The sequence below is a fragment of the Chionomys nivalis genome, chromosome 8 (genome assembly GCF_950005125.1).
Source record: "Chionomys nivalis chromosome 8, mChiNiv1.1, whole genome shotgun sequence".
Lineage (NCBI taxonomy): Eukaryota > Metazoa > Chordata > Mammalia > Rodentia > Cricetidae > Chionomys > Chionomys nivalis.
Genome location: NC_080093.1, coordinates 91,274,400 through 91,292,420, shown reverse-complemented (window position 1 = coordinate 91,292,420; position 18,021 = coordinate 91,274,400). Strand labels below are relative to the sequence as shown.

The 18,021-nt window shown below is 51.2% G+C and overlaps 1 protein-coding gene across 1 annotated transcript in view; it reads right to left on the bottom strand.

The window, feature by feature from the left end:
• Dchs1 (dachsous cadherin-related 1) overlaps positions 1–18,021 on the bottom strand; it is a 33,115-nt gene that overhangs the window by 8,712 nt on the left and 6,382 nt on the right. Inside the window, exons 3-11 of the mRNA XM_057777429.1 lie at positions 9,028–10,926; positions 3,999–4,187; positions 3,675–3,906; positions 3,304–3,540; positions 2,041–3,066; positions 1,643–1,836; positions 1,363–1,459; positions 1,104–1,261; positions 77–938 (exon numbers count right to left, since the gene is read on the bottom strand). Of these exons, the coding sequence (XP_057633412.1) occupies positions 77–938; positions 1,104–1,261; positions 1,363–1,459; positions 1,643–1,836; positions 2,041–3,066; positions 3,304–3,540; positions 3,675–3,906; positions 3,999–4,187; positions 9,028–10,812 (4,780 nt within the window). The 5' untranslated portion in view covers positions 10,813–10,926. The remainder of the gene's footprint in view (positions 1–76; positions 939–1,103; positions 1,262–1,362; positions 1,460–1,642; positions 1,837–2,040; positions 3,067–3,303; positions 3,541–3,674; positions 3,907–3,998; positions 4,188–9,027; positions 10,927–18,021) is intronic.

Sequence of the window (18,021 nt, the reverse complement as noted above, 5' to 3'; positions counted from 1 at the left end):
GGTGGTCGGTAGCCAATTTTAGCATTCCTTGTACTTCACCACCCTCCATGCCTCCCATCCGGGGCCCAACTCTCACCAGTGGTAGCGTGTAGCCGGAAGTGGCCATCTCCTCCAGCCGCAAGGCGATAGGACACGCGGGCAGCCTCCCCCAGGTCTGGATCCCGAGCTACCACGTGCAGCGCCGCGGGCCCGGGCGGCTGATCCTCCGGGAGGCGCACCCGTGACGGGGAAGCAAAGACCGGGGCATTGTCGTTTTCATCCGTGACAAAGACGCGCGCCGAAACGCGCGCTGCCCGGCGACGGCTGGCATTGGTTGGCCGGTCGGTGGCTTCCACGAGCAGCAGCAGCGCGGGTGTGGTCTCGCGATCCAGGCCGCGCGGAGCGCTGAGCGCTCCAGTGCGCGCGTCCAAGCGCAGGGCGGGCACCGGGGGTTCCTGCCGCAGCAGGCGGTATCGCACGTCGCTGTTGGGACCTGGACCATCCGCGTCCGATGCACGGAAAGTGTACAGCGTGGCGCCGGGCTCGGGGTTCTCGGGTAGCGCCAGTGCCAGGGGGTCTCGCGCGAAAGTGGGAGCGTGCTCGTTCTCGTCCTGCACGCGCACTTGCACTCTCAACAGCCGCGCGCCTGCGCCTCCCGGCCCCTCGGCGCGCACCGTGAGCGCGCGCCAGGCCGGCCCGGCCTCGAAATCCAAGGAACGCGCCAGGTACAGGCGACCTGAGACCGAGTCCAGGGCGAAGGTACCCTCGGGGTCGGCGCCACTCACCAGAGTGTAGGTGAGCGCGCCCACATTGGTTGGTTCCTGTAGAGCCACCGAACCCAACAGGGATCCAGGTCGAAGTCCTTCAGCTGCTGTCACCGTCAAGACTACAGGCACCGTTGCCGCCGGGTCAGGTTCTGTGAAATCCGGTGACTCCACCGTGCGGGTGGAGGGAAGCACCTATTGTGCACCAGAGCGGGAGGGAAAACTGAATCAGGAGGATCTTGGGAAGTAGGGAAGGTTAGTCAGACTGGACTGACAAAGAGTCCAAGGATCTCAAGAAGCTGGGTCTACAGGAGGGGACCCAGAGGGCCAGAAAGAGGGCTTTTGGAAAGGCAGCATTACCTGCACCAGCAGTTGGAGGCTGGCACTTCGAGGGGGGCTGCCTTGGTCGTGAGCACTCAGAGTTAAGACATAATGGGGCCGCTCTGCTCTAATCAGGGATTCTGCAGTGTGCAGTTCCCCCGTGTGAGGATGCAGAGAGAAGAGCTCGGAGCCAGGACCTGGGGACAAGAAGAGGAAGGACTGAGGTTTTAGCAACCAACGCAAGGTAGGCCATGAGAGCCCTGATCACTCCCAGGGTCCCACCTCTCTGCCCTCATACCAGTTAAGGTGTACAGGATGGTTCCGTTCTCCCCCTCATCTGGATCTTTGGCCTGCAGAGTAGTTACCAGTGTTCCTGGAGGCACACGGTCTGGCACCTGTGGGAAGACACCTACAATTGTCTCCTTCCAACGATTAAAATAACCCAGAATCGGCTTGCATTCATTCATAGGTGGAACTGTTTTCCTTATGTCCTACACCTGTTCTAGGAGGCAGTCTCTCTTACCTATACTCAGCTCCATTGGGAGACCCTCCCCGACTCTTTATACTTCTTGACTCACCTGTATAGGGAGGCCCCCACCAGCAGCCCCCGAAGCCTGCAGGAAGGCGGGACTGTTGTCATTGAGGTCGAGCACTGCCACATGCACCGTGCCTGTGGCGCTGCGGGGCGGACTCCCCGCATCCTGCACATGTACCAGCAGTTGGAAGCTGCTCTGCTGCTCTCGATCCAACGTCTGCAGGGTAGTTACTTCTCCTGGAAGTGAAGATGGAGAATGTGGTGGGATGTTTAAGGATTCAGAGCCTGGGAACTACAGATAAGCCGTGGCTGGGAAGTGTGGGCAAGTACCAGGGCCAAACTCCAGGCTGAATCCTGATGCTTACAGCCCAGATCTGGGCTGGGGATCTTGTCTGGGTATTTGCCAGTCTGGAGATGAGGCTGTGAGGTCTCAGTGCTTACCGGTCTGGGGGTGGATGCGGAAGGCCTTACTGTCTTCTGATAGCTGTTGGAGGCTGTAGGTCAAGCGTCCATTAGGTCCTGAATCTCTGTCAGTGGCAAAGACTCGGCCTACACTGGTCCCTGGAGGTTGATTCTCTGCTACAGCCAGGAAGGTGGGCTCTTCAGACAAACGGGGACTGTGGTCATTTTGGTTGAGGATGCTGACCCTCACAGTGGCTGTGCCTGTTTGTTGCCCCAATTCAGCTTTGGAACCAGATACAGCCATCACCTTCAATGTGTATAATTCCTGGGATTCCCGGTCCAGTGTTGCCCGAAGCCATAGCCACCCACTCTGTGGATCCAGGCCAAAGGGGTTACTGGCTCCATCTGCTGCAAGATGATAAGTGACAGGACTCCCATCTGGTGCCTGGGCTTGTACTTGCAAGATCTGAGTTCCAGTGGTAGTGCCTGAGGGCAAGTCCACACGGTAGGTAGGGCTGTCAAACCGTGGAGCCAGCCCATGGATTCCCAAGTCCTGTGTCACCACACGAAGCCGAAAGTGGCTGGTGCGTGGTGGGGAGCCTCCATCCCGGGCCTCCACCTCCAACTCATGTGCTGGTCCCCCTGGAGGCCCCAGAGGTCTCATAAGCCGGACGTGACCTGTGATGGGGTCCACAGTGAACACTCCATCACCTCCAGCAAGTAGACTAAAGGTGACCCGACTGTTAGCTCCCGAGTCAGGGTCTAGGGCACGCAGGGTATAGATGGGAGTCCCTGGAGCGGTGCTTTGCGGCAGTAACACGGTGTCTTCAGGTGCAGGGAAGGCAGGAGAGTTGTCATTCACGTCATCCAGCAGCACACGGACCCGAGCCATTGCAAAAGCTGGGGGGATTCCACTGCCTGCTTGAACTTCTAGCTCTAGGACAGGTCCCAGAAGCTCCCGGTCCAGAGGGCGAAGTGTTTTTAATAGCCCTGAGGGTGAATCTAAGGAGAAGAGCCCTTGGGGGTCCCCACCTGAAAGGGTGAGGGTCACAGGCCCTAAGCGACCTAGGGAGAAAGAGAGAAACATCAGGAAAGAGATAGGGGTCACCTCTTGATCCCAAGAAGAACAGTTTCCACCTTTGTGCTTTATTGAGCATTAGGAAAGGGGCAGGTGTTGGCAAGGAAATCGGCATTAAGGTGGTATTTGTGTGCCACACTGTTTTGTGTTAGAGCTTCCAGTGGTGCGCTGCTGTAGGGTCACCCTGAGATGGTACTGAAAGACTGTACTGGGATATCTGATACCTGCTGGGTTGTGTGCCTGGACTATGCCCACACTGGTGCCTGGTGCCACATCCTCTGGCACCGAAAAAACATATTGTAGTTGGTCAAATATAGGTGGTGTGGGGGTTCCAGGCACAATGCTGATGTTGACTCGGGCAGTGGGTTCTGCTTGCAAGCCACCTCCATCCTGAGCCCCAATCTCCAGCTGCACCACAGAGTTAGCCCGTCTGGCCAAGGGCCAGGCTACTGTCAGCAGCCCTGGAGAAGGAAGAGAAGCAAAAGAAGGTGAGGGAAAGAACAGGGAAAGGTCCTGGAAAGAGGAGGTGTTGTATCATTTGGACAGGTGGGGAGAGGGGACTGATAGCAGGTGTTGGTGATGGGAGGCTCCTCACCTGAATGTGTGTCCAGTGCAAAGAGTGGGGGACTATTGCCAGCCAGGATGTGGTAGGACAGTCGCCCATGGGGTCCCTGATCAGGGTCATGGGCATGCACCCTCAGCACAGCTGTGCCTGGTGTACTCTGAGCACTCAGACTGGCGGCATACTCCCGTGGGTAGAACCGAGGTGGGTTATCGTTCTCGTCAGCCACAAACACCTTCACATACACTATGGACTTGAGGCCTCCCTGGTGGAACATGCAATCATCAGTCAGTAGGCCTTGTCTAGCCTCGGTGAGAACTCTACCCCAATATCTCTGGCCAAGGTCCATTTACTTACCCCATCAATAGCTGTCACCGTGAAGTCAAAGCTTGAAGGTCCCTGGTCACGATCCAGGGTCCGGGTGGTACATACATCACCACTGTGGGCATCAATGTGGAATGGGGGAGATCCAGAAGCTCCAAGCCCAGCACCCAGGGAATAGGAGAGGACGCCAAATGGACCACTGTCAGCATCTGTGGCTGTCACCTGGGGAGAGGCTGGGGTAAGTGATGCCCCCTCTTGCTGGTCAGAAAAGTTAGAGCTAAATGGAGATTAGGAAGCACTGCTGGTGCCCAAAGACCTTGGATGGCACACACAGAGGACTAGAACGCGGACCAAAACCCAACCCCAGGCCAGATCCCACCACTTAGGTTCCTGGCAGGCTCTGGTTACAATTGTTTTTTGTTAAATGGCAAATAAGACCCTGCCAAGGCTGAACCTTGGAAACAGCTCTTTACTGTGGCTGTGGGCCCAGATATCCGAGGAGACAGACTTTCTTCTGCATGAATCCCTGTGGGCAGCAGCGCAGCTGCAGCCATCAATATGTAACCTTGTTTGATGTGTGCTTGAAGGCACTTTAATATATAGCGTTGATTCATTAACATTGACTTCACAGACACAATACAGTAAAGATGCAGCCATGGTATACTTAGATACTCTAACTCCCGTTTGACCAAAGCTGATCTAATGCATGTAATTTATTCTAAAAGGCACATCGCAACCTTCTACTGCACTAGGCAGAGCTCTACGGTTCTACTTGGGGATTGTTTTAAACAACAAAATAGCTAACAGAAAGCACAAAAACAACAAAACGTGCCGCCAAAACAGAGCTCAGAAAGGACACTTGGTCACAGGAAGAGAGATGAGACGGGAAGCGAAATGTCACCCGTTTCAGCCTCAAGCTGGGAACCTACATATTAGGCGACCGGTCTCTGCATGTGTCTGGGGTTATGTAATGATGCATATAACAAGGATCACCTACAAAGCAGAGTACTGAGGGCAGCAACCTTTAATTCCAGAAGACTACAGGAAACAACTATCCTCATAAAGTCTCCTAATCACCTAAATCAGAGACCTGGTTGATGAATAGTTACTAAGATTGATATTTTAAGTCGAATCTTGTATGTGGAGAGTGTTGTTTTGTTTCGAGATGGAGATCTCACTATTCTGCTCAGGCTCACCCTTCTAAGTGCCAGGATCGCAAGTGTACCACCAATCCCCGCTTGTATGTCTAATCTTTACTAAGAGTGTTCTTTACACTGTTGAATCTGATCACTACAGGGTCTGCTCCATGGTTTCTGGATGGGGCTCATGCACTTTAGCCTAGGACAGGGCCAGGTACACAGTACACGCTCTGTGCATATTCGTACATGGAACGAATAGACATCCAATCACCCTGCTTTGTAAGAAAACTTTCTTTCACGCTCAGTTTTACACATTGGGTGCACACTAGGCCCTCCATAGCGGGTGAGCTGGTGGCTGACTGCTGCAGGCTGTGACAAAGTGCTCTTTGTGGGTAGAGAGACCTCAGGGTCATGATATGCTGCAAGAGGAAGCTGCAGAGTTCCCCTTCTCAGCCAGAAAATGTGCTCAGAAAGAAAGCTGGCCAAGGATTTCTAATTGTTGCCCAGGCCCTTGACAGAAATGATCTGTGCCATTGTTTATCCTCCCGAGAGACATTAAGACCCTGCCATGGCTGAACCCTAGAAACAGCTCTTGCTCCAGCTCTTCACGGTGGCTGTGGGCCCGGATATCCCAGGAGACAGACTTCCCCCTTGAATCTGTCCCCATAGGCAACAGCGCAGCTGCAGCTGCCTTCAGGAGCTGTTAAACACCTCTGCCCTCTGACTCTGTTGCAGGAAGAAAGCAATAAACAGTGGTGGGGGGAAGTAGTCAGGAAGTGACCCCCAAAAGGCGCAGGGGCCTTTGACTGGAAATGACCAAGGCAGAAGTGAATTTCCTGACCCCCTGCTCAGAGGTTTCTCTGTAAATGCAGACTGTTTTCTGCAGGTTCTCAGCTCTGTCTCCCGTCTCTGTCTCCTGGCTCAAGGCTGTAAGAAGCTCACTCCTCAGATGCACCATTTCAAGGACAGAAGAAAGACCCTGTCAGACTCTGAACTTAACTGTAGCTTCCCATCCTGACATCTTTCCCGTGTGCCTCCCTCGTTCTGATTTCTTGCTACTATCATAATCTGCTTTCCTCCTGTTGGTCCATCCTCACCGCTGGCCTTCTCCACTTACTGGACTTTTTTTTTTTTTCTTCACCTGACAGGCCTCTTTCACTTTCTCAGCCTCAGGAAACATCTCTGGTAAGCTTCAAGCTTAGGGGACTATCCCCTTAGGCTGAAAACTTGTACATCCAGATGCCTGTTCACTATCTCCACCTGGCTGTCCCACTGTGATCTGAAATCTGAACTGTCCAATACTAAACCCATGATCCTTTCAAACTTGCTGCCTTTTCCATCCACTCGCTCAAGCCAGGAGTTAATTCTTCCCTTTCCCTTGCCTGGTATTTCAATCAGTCAGGGATTCAATAGGTCCTCATTAGCACCCTTCTATTGAGTGCGTCTCTTCATCTGACCTATTTTCTCCTGAATTATTCTGATTCATTTCTTATAGGTGCCTGACCCTCCAACCCATTAACTCTAAATAAGGGTTTTCAACCTTGATATTTCTGACATTTTAGGTCAGATTATTTTTTAAGTTCCGGTTGCTACTGTATGCTTTATATCATGGTTATCAGCACCCTGGACCATTGCTCCACTGGATACTGGGAACATCTCATCACTTATAACAATACAAAATGTCTAACTATTGCTGACTGTCTCCTCTGGAAGGCAAACCTGCCTCCAGTCGTAAACCACTGGCCTATACTGAGAGCCACTTGAGAGACAAATTTGATTATTTTACCTCTGTACTGAAAAAGAAACTTCAATATTTTACATAAGAGAAACAAATTCCCTGGCGTGCAGTGGGTTCTTCCCTGGCCGACCTTCCCATATAGTCTCATTTTCTCTTCTCACATCTCAAGCTCCAGCAAAACTGAATGACTTGGATCCCCTCAAGCAAGTCAGGTTCTCTCCTCTGTAGGTGTCACCTAGCTTGGAGCCTTCCACCTGTCTGGTCACCGCATGAAGTCACTCTTATTCTTTAGGTTTCAACTCAAAAGTTCCTGTGCTTTAGGAAAAATCCATACTGCCTATTGCCCCATCGTGGAAGTTTTCTTATTTCAATAAGCTGTTTATTTGCAAATTAAGGCTTATTCAGTGTGAGTTTATTTATTATTATATTTTTTATCCCTAGTACAGTGACTGGGCATATGTGGTGGATATTTAACAAATGTACATTGAATAAATCAAGTGTTAAGACTTTGTAACAGTTATGAACTCCCAGTGGGCATTTTTATCTTTCCTTCATTGTTTTTAACAGCAAAAACTCCAGGAAACCACCTGGAAAGTTGCTGTAGCAGGGAGAGGAAAAGTTTGGAAGCAATAACCCCCTGGTCCTGGCCAAAAGAGCACACACATGTGAGAGTGGGTGGTGGGAGCCAGACAGCAGCAAACAGGCAAACATCCAGGACCTGGCCAGAAGGCAAGGGATCAGCTAGAGCTAGGCACTAGCCTAGAAGTCTGGGCCAGCAGACAGCCCAAGAAGACACTTGGGTTGGCCATACATCAAGCACTGGTCTCTTAAGAGACCTCCCTGCCCTCAGTCTTCTCTCTTGCAGCTATACTTCAAGGTGCCACCAAAGCCATCTCTCCAAAAGACATGTTGAGCTTCCTATGATTTTTAAGAAAAAGTCAAAGCCTGAGATCTAGCCCACTAACTATTTTGTCTTCTCTCCCAACAAGTCTTTTTCATCTGTATAACTGAGGCCAGACCGAACAATATAGCCTTAACATTGTGGTGTTTATTCAATAGCTTTCTGTCCACACAACACACAGTATTCATTAAGCAAAGTATCGTTAGTTCTTCCGGGTCCCTCCTCTGGGCTTCCAAAGCTCTTCATGTAGTTATTGGTCTATCTCCCTATCTAGACTGGGTCCTGCCTGAGATCAGCAATTTCTTGTTTCCTGCTTTGAGCACATTTACATTGCTAGACTTACAGTGCTCAGGCATGATTCATCACTCACATATTGATCCATCTACCCTTCACGCTTAGAGTAAGTTAGCTACTTAAAACGGACAGAAAAGGGTGCTGGAGAGATGGCTCAGAGGTTAAGAGCACTGCCTGCTCTTCCAAAGGTCCTGAGTTCAATTCCCAGCAACCACATGATGGCTCACAACCATCTGAAATGAGATCTGATGCCCTCTTCTGGCTGCAGACACACAGACAGAATATTGTATACATAATAAATAAATAAATATTTAAAAAAAAAACGGACAGAAAATACAGTCTAATCGTGCTCTTCCTGGCTCAAACTGCAGTGATCTCCTTTGTTTTCAGAGTAAAGTCCTAACACATGGTGGCTAAGGATTTCTGCATTTGGCCTCAGACTGCATCTTTAGGTTCATGTTTTCCCCATCTCTTTCCTCCTCTCCCGAGAGGCCTTCTTTCTCTGCACACGAGGATCTTACTAGATTGCTCTTATTATTTCCCATCCTTGTCTTTGAATCCATGTGTCTCATCAAGGCTCCCATGCAAGGGAAGGGATGGAGATCTCTTTGAGAAGAACCTAACATTGGACTAAGCATCCAGGGCACCATAAATGCCGACCTCTCCCTGGGGAAATAGGAGCCATACGAGTGCAGAAACAGCCCCGCCTCTGCAGTTTTGAGACTTTGCAGAGCATTTCCTAACACCACACTCTTTTCTCTTCCACATCCCATCGTAATTTCCTTAACTGCCGAGATTACTGTCTCAGCTCTTGCACCATACTCTTACCGTCCCATTACACCATCGGCACAGACGCCGGAGTTCAGAAACAGGACCAAACCCTCGGCTTCGGTCACTGTCAACACTTGCAAAGCTAGGCTCCTGCTCTGAGGTCCTCGGTGGCCCTCAGACCTACTCTTTTCTTGCCCACACTCTGCAGGGCCTACCCACCTGCAGGAAACAGGTTCCAGGCTGGGTACCTTCAGGCAGGGAGGCATTGTAGAAAGTCCTCTGGAACTGGGGCTCATTGTCATTCACGTCTTGTAAGGCCACACTAACTGTGGCAGAGGAGGCTAAAGGGGGCAAGCCCCCGTCCGTGGCCACCACGATAAGCTGTGGCTGAGGTTCTAGCTCATAGTCCAGCACGGCAGCTGTGGTAATGATGCCTGAGGTGGGATCAACGGAAAACCAGTGAGTGTGCGTGCCAGGAGCCAGACTATAGGTGACCTGACCGTTGGTGCCTTGGTCAGGATCCCGGGCAGTCACCCGTACCACGAAGCTGCCAGGCAGTGCAACTTCAGGCAGAGGCTCAGGCTGGTAGAGCTGGCGGTCAAAAGCAGGTGCGTTGTCATTGACATCAGTGACATGTAGCACGAAGGCAGCTTCGGCCCGTAGTGGGGGTGAGCCTGAGTCCGTGGCTGTAACTCGCAAGTTATAAACATCCCTCTCCTCCCGATCCAGTCTCCGAGCCACACACACCAGATAAATGACACTGTCTTGGGTACTCAGGGCAAAATGGCCCTCTCCACCCTCCAGGGACACATTGACATGAGCAAAGTCACCATCATCTGGATCTGAAACCGAGATTCGAGCAACAAGCTGTCCAGGGGGGGCAGCCTCAGACACGCGGGGGGAGCCATCAGCACTCAGGAAGATGACAGTCATAGAGGGCTGATTGTCATTGGCGTCTCGCACGTGCACTGTCACAAAAGCTGAACCCAGCTCTGGGTGAGCCCCACCATCCCGTGCCTGTACCACCAGTTCATGGACTCGCCTTTGCTCAAAGTCCAAGGGTCGCTCCAACCTCAGAAGCCCCGTGTGTGAATCGATGGAGAAGGGTCCATCACCTTCACTCTGTCTCCTGTTGATCTCGTAAATCACAGCTCCATTGGCACCAGCATCAGCATCAGATGCAAACACTTGCAGGACAGGACTGCCCGGGGCCAGACTCTCAGATACCACAGCATGATACCGGCTTTGATTGAAAGCTGGAGCATGGTCATTGATATCCAGCAGTGTCACATCCAGCAGGGCCTGGGCTCTCCGGGGGGGTGAGCCACCATCGTACGCCTCTAGCTGCAACATGTAGTGTGAGCGGTTCTCCCGGTCCAGTTCTCCAGCAACTACCAGCTCAGGCACTGGAGCTCCATCAGGACCAGGACGCGTCTCCAGTCTGAAGGTCTCTCCAGCCCCATCACCAGACAATGCATAGCCTTGGGTTCCTAGGCGGCCAGCGTCTGCATCCCGAGCAGGCTCCAGTGGGTAGCGTGTACCAAGAGCTGTATGTTCAGGTATCTGCAGGGCAGCCCGAGCCTGAGGGAAAGCTGGCGCGTGGTCATTGATATCAGCTACTCGCACTGTAACTTCTACGGTGGCACCATCAGGAGTGACTGCAGTGAAGCGGTAGCGGTCTCTCCGCTCACGGTCTAGGACACGAGCTGTACGGACCACCCCACTGTGCTCATCAATAGCAAGGTCTGTGCCTACACCACTGCCTTCCTGGGCAGAGATGAAGTACATGGGAGGAGGTGCTGTGCCTGGTGGAAGCCCTGCACTGATGTCTCCGATCAGTGTGCCTGCTGGTTGTTCCTCGTCTATCTGTAGGTCCAGACTCCCTGCTTCAGCCCAGGTCCCTGGCACTCCAGCCCCCAACAGCATCAGCAGCGGCAGCAGCAGGAGAGTCCTGAAGCTCTTCATGCCAGGGCAGGAGAGTGCAACACCCAGCTCCTTCTCCATGGCAGGGGCAGTCCAGCTGGAACTCCAGCTCCAGACCAGACTCGTAGCCCAACTTGATTTCAGGATTTGGATCAGATCCAACTTGGGCTCTAGTTGCAGTGCAGGCTCCCTGACCTAAGAGAAAAGCAGAGGGAAAAGGTCACTACTGGGGGAAGGATTAAGAGGTCCAAGAGACTGGGAATCGGGCCACACCAAATCTCAGACATGCTCAGTAACAGCAGGGGCTTGAGCAGCAGCTCATCCATTTCCAGCCCTCCTTGGGACTCTGCACTTCGGGATTCCCCGGAGTCTCCTCCAGCCTGCCCCCCTGGCAAACCCCTAAACCTCATCTCTAAGCAGATTATTCAGGTCTGAATGCCTACAAACTTCCCTTTTCTATTTCTAAACTTCAAATTAGCTATCTTTTCATATATTTTTCTTACACCCAGGACTAATACCCATTTTCTAGCCTCAATAGCCATGTATGTGGTAACCCTGCTTGAACTGTCAACCCTTTCCTCTTCCAGACTTTTACTAGTAAAACACCCAGTGCCCTTTAGCCCTACGTCACTCCCGAATCTATAAGACATGATTGCCGACTACAAACAAGGCAAACAGGTCCTGGTTTCATGGAGCTTATAACTATGAATTGAACAGTGAGTCACAAATATGATAGGGTTATGGAGAAATCTTGGAAGCAGAAGAGGACATAAGGGGCTTAACAGAGTCACAGGGAACTATTATGAGGCAGTGACATTCAACTCGAGAGCCAAATGATTAGTAGGTATTAGCTATGCAATGGTGGGCAGAGGTGAAGGATACAGAAGAATAATTCTGGAAGACTAAACAGAGTTTGGAAGGACTTCGAGTCCACATGAGAAGAAGGGTGGAGAATGTCTAGGAATGGTTGGGAAGCATCACCTGTGAGGTGCAGTGTTGGCACAGAGAGTATATAAAGGGCAGGGACTCACTCATGCATAGCATATTGAAGGTTCTGACACTACCCTAAGTGCAAAAGGAAGGCATTGAAGCATTTCAATAAATGCCACAATGACTTACACACAAAACAAGCACATACAGATAGGGCAGGGAGGAGGGTTCGGTATGGCACTGTTTCCATGCTGGCTTGGAAGCGTCAGCAATAAAAATGGGGAGTGATAAGTAAGTTTGTGGGGAAGGGACTGGGGTAGAATGGGCAGGGCTTGATGACTGCTTGAAGGCAGGGGATGGGGGACTAGATATCAAAAGTGATGGGCAAGTTTCTGGTGGAAGTGACCAGTCAAACAACATATCCTTAGGTGTCAGACATCGAGAAATAAAACCAGAGAGGGGAGGTGCCTCTGGGAACCCTCTAAGGAAATGAGGATTTCAAAAGTGACTGAAGTTCAAGGAGAAGGAAGTCTTTTGGTAACTAGCAAGAGCCGAATCAGTGGCAAGGTGGAGCAGAGGCTGATGGGAGGCAGCTGCAGGAGGAAACGACAGTCCCTGTAAGGCTGTTTCACATGCTCCCCCCCCGCCCCCCCCCCCCCGGGTCACCTTCCACCTCCTTCGCTCTCTGTGACACCTCTCCCGCTGAGCCCGTCAAATCTTCCTTTTACTGGATCATTCTGCATCAATGACCACTAACTCCATGAGGTCCACTCCCCCTGGTTTTACCACCATTTCCGTCCACACTTTTCCCTGTCCACTCCTCAGGCTCCTTCAAAAGCTCTTCTTCTCCATCCAGCCCTTCAAAACCAGTGTCTTTCAGGACTCTGTCCTAGGCCTCCTTTTGCCATCCCCATAGTCTGGCTGGGCATCTCTCCCCACGCCTTCACCTCTATTTTCTTTCCCGTGAACAGCACTACCATCTATCCACGCCTCAAAGCCGGAAATCTGGAAGCTCTCTTTGGTCTTTACTTTGCTGTTAAAACCTGGCCACGTCACCCAGGTATTTATCAGCTCTAGCTTTCCTACACTGCTGCCACCCCAAGATTAAGCCTTGTCATCTATCTCTCCTTTCCATTTCTGCAACAGATCCTTTCTGATCTCTCTGCTCCTTGGAGGGAGACTTGGACCCTCTTCTGCTCCATCCCTACCTCATCCGAGAGAGCTCCACACTTACCTAACCAGGTCTGTAGAGGGATCTCACTGATCCCCCATTCCTGGCAGCAGAAAATTGCTGCCCCTCTATCCCCAAAGACATGCAGACACATGTTTGCACAGGCTTGTGGCTGAGGGTTCAGAGGACCCCTGTTTTAAGCATAGAATTTCTGACCCGCATCATAAAGTCCACTTTTCATTAGTGTCCTTGCACTGGGCCCTGCCAGTCTCTCTCACGGTCCCTACCTGTAGTTTCTCCCTCCGTACTTTTTCATTCCCAGATGAAATATGTTCCTCAATTCTTTCTTGCTTTGTAAGTAGCATTTTCTCTTCCTAAGGTACCTTCTAAGAATCGTGTCCATGTGGCCCTCTGTTATTAAATTTCAAGATCCAATTTAAACCTCTTATCTTCTGTGGATTCTTCTATGACAAACCCACCCCTGCCCATGCAATACTGCTCTACTGAGCATCTACCACAAGTAACAAGTCACTGAGCAGTCCAGATGTGTTCACGTGTCTGCTTCTGCATTGGATTGGAGGCTCCTGAAGGGCAGGGCAGGGCAAAGCAGGTCTTGTCTCTGGTCACACACACACCCCTCCCCCGCCCACACACTCAGAGAAATACCTATAGGTATGCGAACTCAGATGACATACATGAATGACTATGGGAACCCAGGACCCTGGATCCTCTGATCTTCATGGATTTGCTCTTCTCTAGGACTTTCTAATCCCTGAGCATAGGTGTGTCTGTGACCTTATCTTACACTTGCAAGTCCCAGCTGCACAGGGCAATAGAAAGTGTGCGCTGGGTGTAGGGAGGCTGGAGAGATAGCTCTAAGTGTAATAAAAAAGTACCTGTGGCACAAGCATTGCCCAAGCACGAGAAACTGAGTTCAGATTTCAGAACCCACACAAAAAAATCTGAGAATCTACACATATGCCTTTAAATCCTGCACCATGGGGAGAAGAGACAAGAGGATCAGTGGGGCTTGCTGGCCACTGACCTAGCTCCAGGCCCAGTAAGAGACCCCGTCTCAAAAGAAGAAGAGGAAGAGTGATAGAACATACAAAGGCACATGTGCCTGAACACACATGTGCACATATACCACTACATACACACTTTAAAAAAACCCAGCAATACTTTGAATCCAATCTAAACATTAATTTGCCTAATCTGTGAATTAGGTTGGCTCCACGCGCAGAGACTGGTTGAAGATGTTGACGAGAGAAGCTCACGCACAGTGAGGTCCAGGTTCTTATCACACTTTGCACTATAATTATTTGAGCATAGTGCAGAACCAACACACTTTCTGAATGAGAGGTGAATCAATACTAGGAGATAAAAGTTCAGACGAAACAGCCTTATGGGGAAGGATGCAGGCCAGGTGGATCCCCTGTGTAAAAGCAGCCCCTCCTTCCAGACTACAGATTTCTGTAACCTCTTCTTACCTAATACAGACCTCTGGCCACGGCAAACTCCCTCAGGGCACTCTCACACTGATCCACACAGGTTTACACAGAACACAGCCCTCCCTCCACACACCCTGGCACACACATAACACTGACAGACAAGCTCACACAGATATTTTCAGTCAGGCCACTCACATGTAGACAGGCTCGATCTACATGCACTTGTACACAGACTTACTTTAAGACACTACCAGGTTACATACAGACACCCCTCGTCACATGTACTCTGATACCCACTTTCACATGTGTTAGTGTATTAACGTAGGCATCTATAACTCACATACACGGAGATCTCCCACAGAGAGACACATCCACATCCTCGATACACACACAGGACTACTCACACACATGTCCCTCCTGCCCAGGCAAGCGCACTGTCTACTTCACACAGACTGACAAGGCAGGCACGTGCACACACACTTACAGACCCACCCACACGCAGGCATGCTCTCACACATGCTGCCGGGGCACTCGTGGTCAACTCTGCGGCTGCAGCTGTGACCTCCAGGTCCCTAGGGCCTCTGTCTGGACTATGCCTCATCACTTCCTGCTCCACAGCTTCCAGTTCCAAACTCGAACTCCAGACTCTCTCCCGAGACCGTCTCATCCTTTCTCCAGCCTTTTCTCTGCACCATGCCTCCCATCTGTCCAGTGTTTCTCACTGCCTCTTCCCTAACACATGCTCCTCCTCCTGAGTCTCATTTCTTTCCTTCCCAGGTCTGTCTCATCCATCTTGCCTCCTTCCCCAATCTGTCCTGCCTCCTGTCAGGCTCGGTCACATCTCTTCTTCCACCCAGTGCTGCCTTCCCATGTGCCCTGACTTTGTCCTCAGTCCTGTTACTTGGTCCTGACTCCATCTCACTCTCCCCCTCTATCCCCACATCTGGGCCTCTGGAACCACAGCTGGTTCTCATTAAGAGGGGGAGGGGCAAGACTGTTCATTGGGGCCTGAAACGTGATGTCAATCCCCCCTCTCCTAGCTAGCAGAGCCCCCCTTCTTGTCCCCAGCTTGTATGTCTACAGGGCTGGGATCAACTAGAAACATGGGAGAGGAAAGAAAGGTGGGCTATGGGGAGGACCAGAGGGACCACAAGGGAAGGAAGAATCTCTCCTGCAGGAAGTCTAGGAGTGGCCCAGAGGTACAGAAGGGGAAGCATGCTAGGGGAGCTGGCACCGCCTAAGCCTCCTCCCTCAACTTCCTGTCCCAGGGCCAGCGAGGGGCAGGACCAGAAAGACAACAGTGGTGAGGAGGGGGGCTATAAAACAGCAGCTGGGCTAGAAGGGGGGAGACTAGGAGGGTAGCCTCAGTGAGCAAAGGGAGATGTGGATCCAGGGCCAGGCGAAAAGAGAGGAGGAAGAGGTGAGCGTTCTGGTGGGAGCACGGAAGCAGCAAACCTGGAGGAGAGCAAGTACTACAACAGAGGAACAGTCAGGCTAGGGGCCTGTCGGGGAAGGAGGGGAGGGGGAGAGAGGCGGTGGGCGGAGGAGAAGAACACTGCTGGACCAGCTTTGTGGATGTCCACGAGATGTGTCCCCACCACTCCCATCCCAGGGCAGTGGTCAGGGCACTGCCAAGGCCTGGCTCTGTCCTACCGAGGATGTGTTCCCAGGAGGCACTCCAGGGAGAGCCGAGGAAAGGAGAGAAAAGCAGAAGAGGCTCTGCTTCTGAGCTTTTGCTGTGTGCTGGGCCCCGTGCCAGGCAGTTCACAGACAGTATCTCATTTAATCATCATAACAACCGTGTGAGGAAGGAATCCCAGCTTCCAGTTTCCAGTGAGGAAATGGAGGCTCAGAGTAAAACAATTTTCCCAAGTTAATGTCTCCCTAATCTGATCTCAGGACTATGCACACTCCATATTGCCTGCAATTCAGAAGAGGCAAAACAGTGGAGGAAACAACAGCAGGGAAGCTGAGGGGAGCACCCTAGCAGGACGGTGAAGGCAGAGACCAGATACGAGGAGTCTGCAATAGTGCAGGTTAGTGGTGAGGGTACTGAAAAGACAAAGATGTGGAAGATGGAGGCGGTGAAGTGGACAGGACCTGGCTGAGGACCCTGCAGGAGGGGCGAAGGAATGGAGAAGCTTGACACTCTCCTGGGGCTCCAACCACAATATCAAAGTGGTTCTTATTAAGATACTGAAGACAAGAAGCCACTTGGGGAGTAGTTGTTGGGATCACCACCCAGACATAATTGGATCTTCAGGTCTGGCTTGTAGGAGAGGCGTGGCTTAGAGATATGGATGTGGACAAACTGAAAACTGTAGGTGTGGAAATGCCAATCTGATAGGGTCTAGAGAGTGAGAAGAATCTAGGCCCAAGCTCTGTAAAACAGTCACAGCAAAAGGAAGCTGAGACCTTTCTTCTTCTTGGAGGCAGCGTCTCCGAAGGGAAGGAGGACACCTCAGAAAGAAGGAGAGAACATCCATGTCCAGTGCCATCAAGAGTTCGAGTGAGGCCAATAGGCTGAGAAGTAGCTGCTGTCTGTAGTGGTAAGGAGGCCACTGACGGTATTGGAAAGAATAGCATTAGGGGAGAGGTAAGGGGGCAAGGCTCCTGTAGTGGGAAACCAGAGAGAATGCATTGATTCATAACTAGGTACAAACCAGGTTAGACTCAACATAGACGAACCTATTAATGCATGTTTATTGCATTCCTACAACAGGGAGACAAAGAGTATGTCACATGTGGCAGAGCAGGAGAGTGGCATAGATCCCAGCAACGGGAAAGTTACTTATTAACTCCTCCTCCTCCTCTTCTTCCTCCTCCTCCCCTCCTCCTCCTCCTCCTCCTCCTCCTCCTCCTCCTCCTCCTCCTCCTTCTTTCTCAGACAGTGTCTCCTAAGGCTAAAGCCCAGGCTGACTTTGAACTCACTAAGCAGTCCAGGTTGACCCTGAACTCCTGATCATCCTACCTGAGTGCTGAGATGATAAGGTTAAGTCATCTTGCCTGGATAACATAACGTGTGTATCAAAGTGCCTACCTCAATTGACTGATGCAAGAGTTAAGTGATAATTCGAAATGTTTAGCATTAAGGTTCGACTACTGCTCACTGGCACTGTAGTGTGATGCACACATCAAACCCTGGGATGAGTGTCCTTCCACAGATGAGGAATCTGAGCCTGGTAGATGGGAGTGAAGAGACATCTAAAAGGCAACTTTGATGGACATTAAAGCTTTTTGCTAGCCCAATTGCCTCTCTGGTGGAGAGCTTGGAGAGCCAAGATAAAGGCTTGTGTAGCTAGTCAGGCATACAGCAGGGAAAAAGAATAGTTCAGGAGAATGTCACTGGCACCGTGGGTGAACAGAGGAAGAGATAGCAATAAGGTCATCAGCACTCCAGGTACACATGCATTGTGGGCATGGGCTCACACAGTCAGAGGGCAGAAGGAAACTGGATGCCCAGGTTTCTAGGAATGAAAAAAAATGGGGAAGGAAGGAGCAGATGCAGGGTATGCAAGGATGTGATTCATGAACAGACGCAGTCAGCAAATATTTAAGGCCTATCGTGTGCCAAACTCACTAACCCCAGAGACAGAGCAGTGGTTCAGACAGATCAAGTCTCTGTGTCCATGGTGTTTAAAGGTGGGGAGGCCTGTGAACTGATCCCCCTGAGCTAGATCCCCACAATCACAGTCCAGGTTGTAGAGGAGACTAATGAAGTTGGAGATGGCAGAAAAG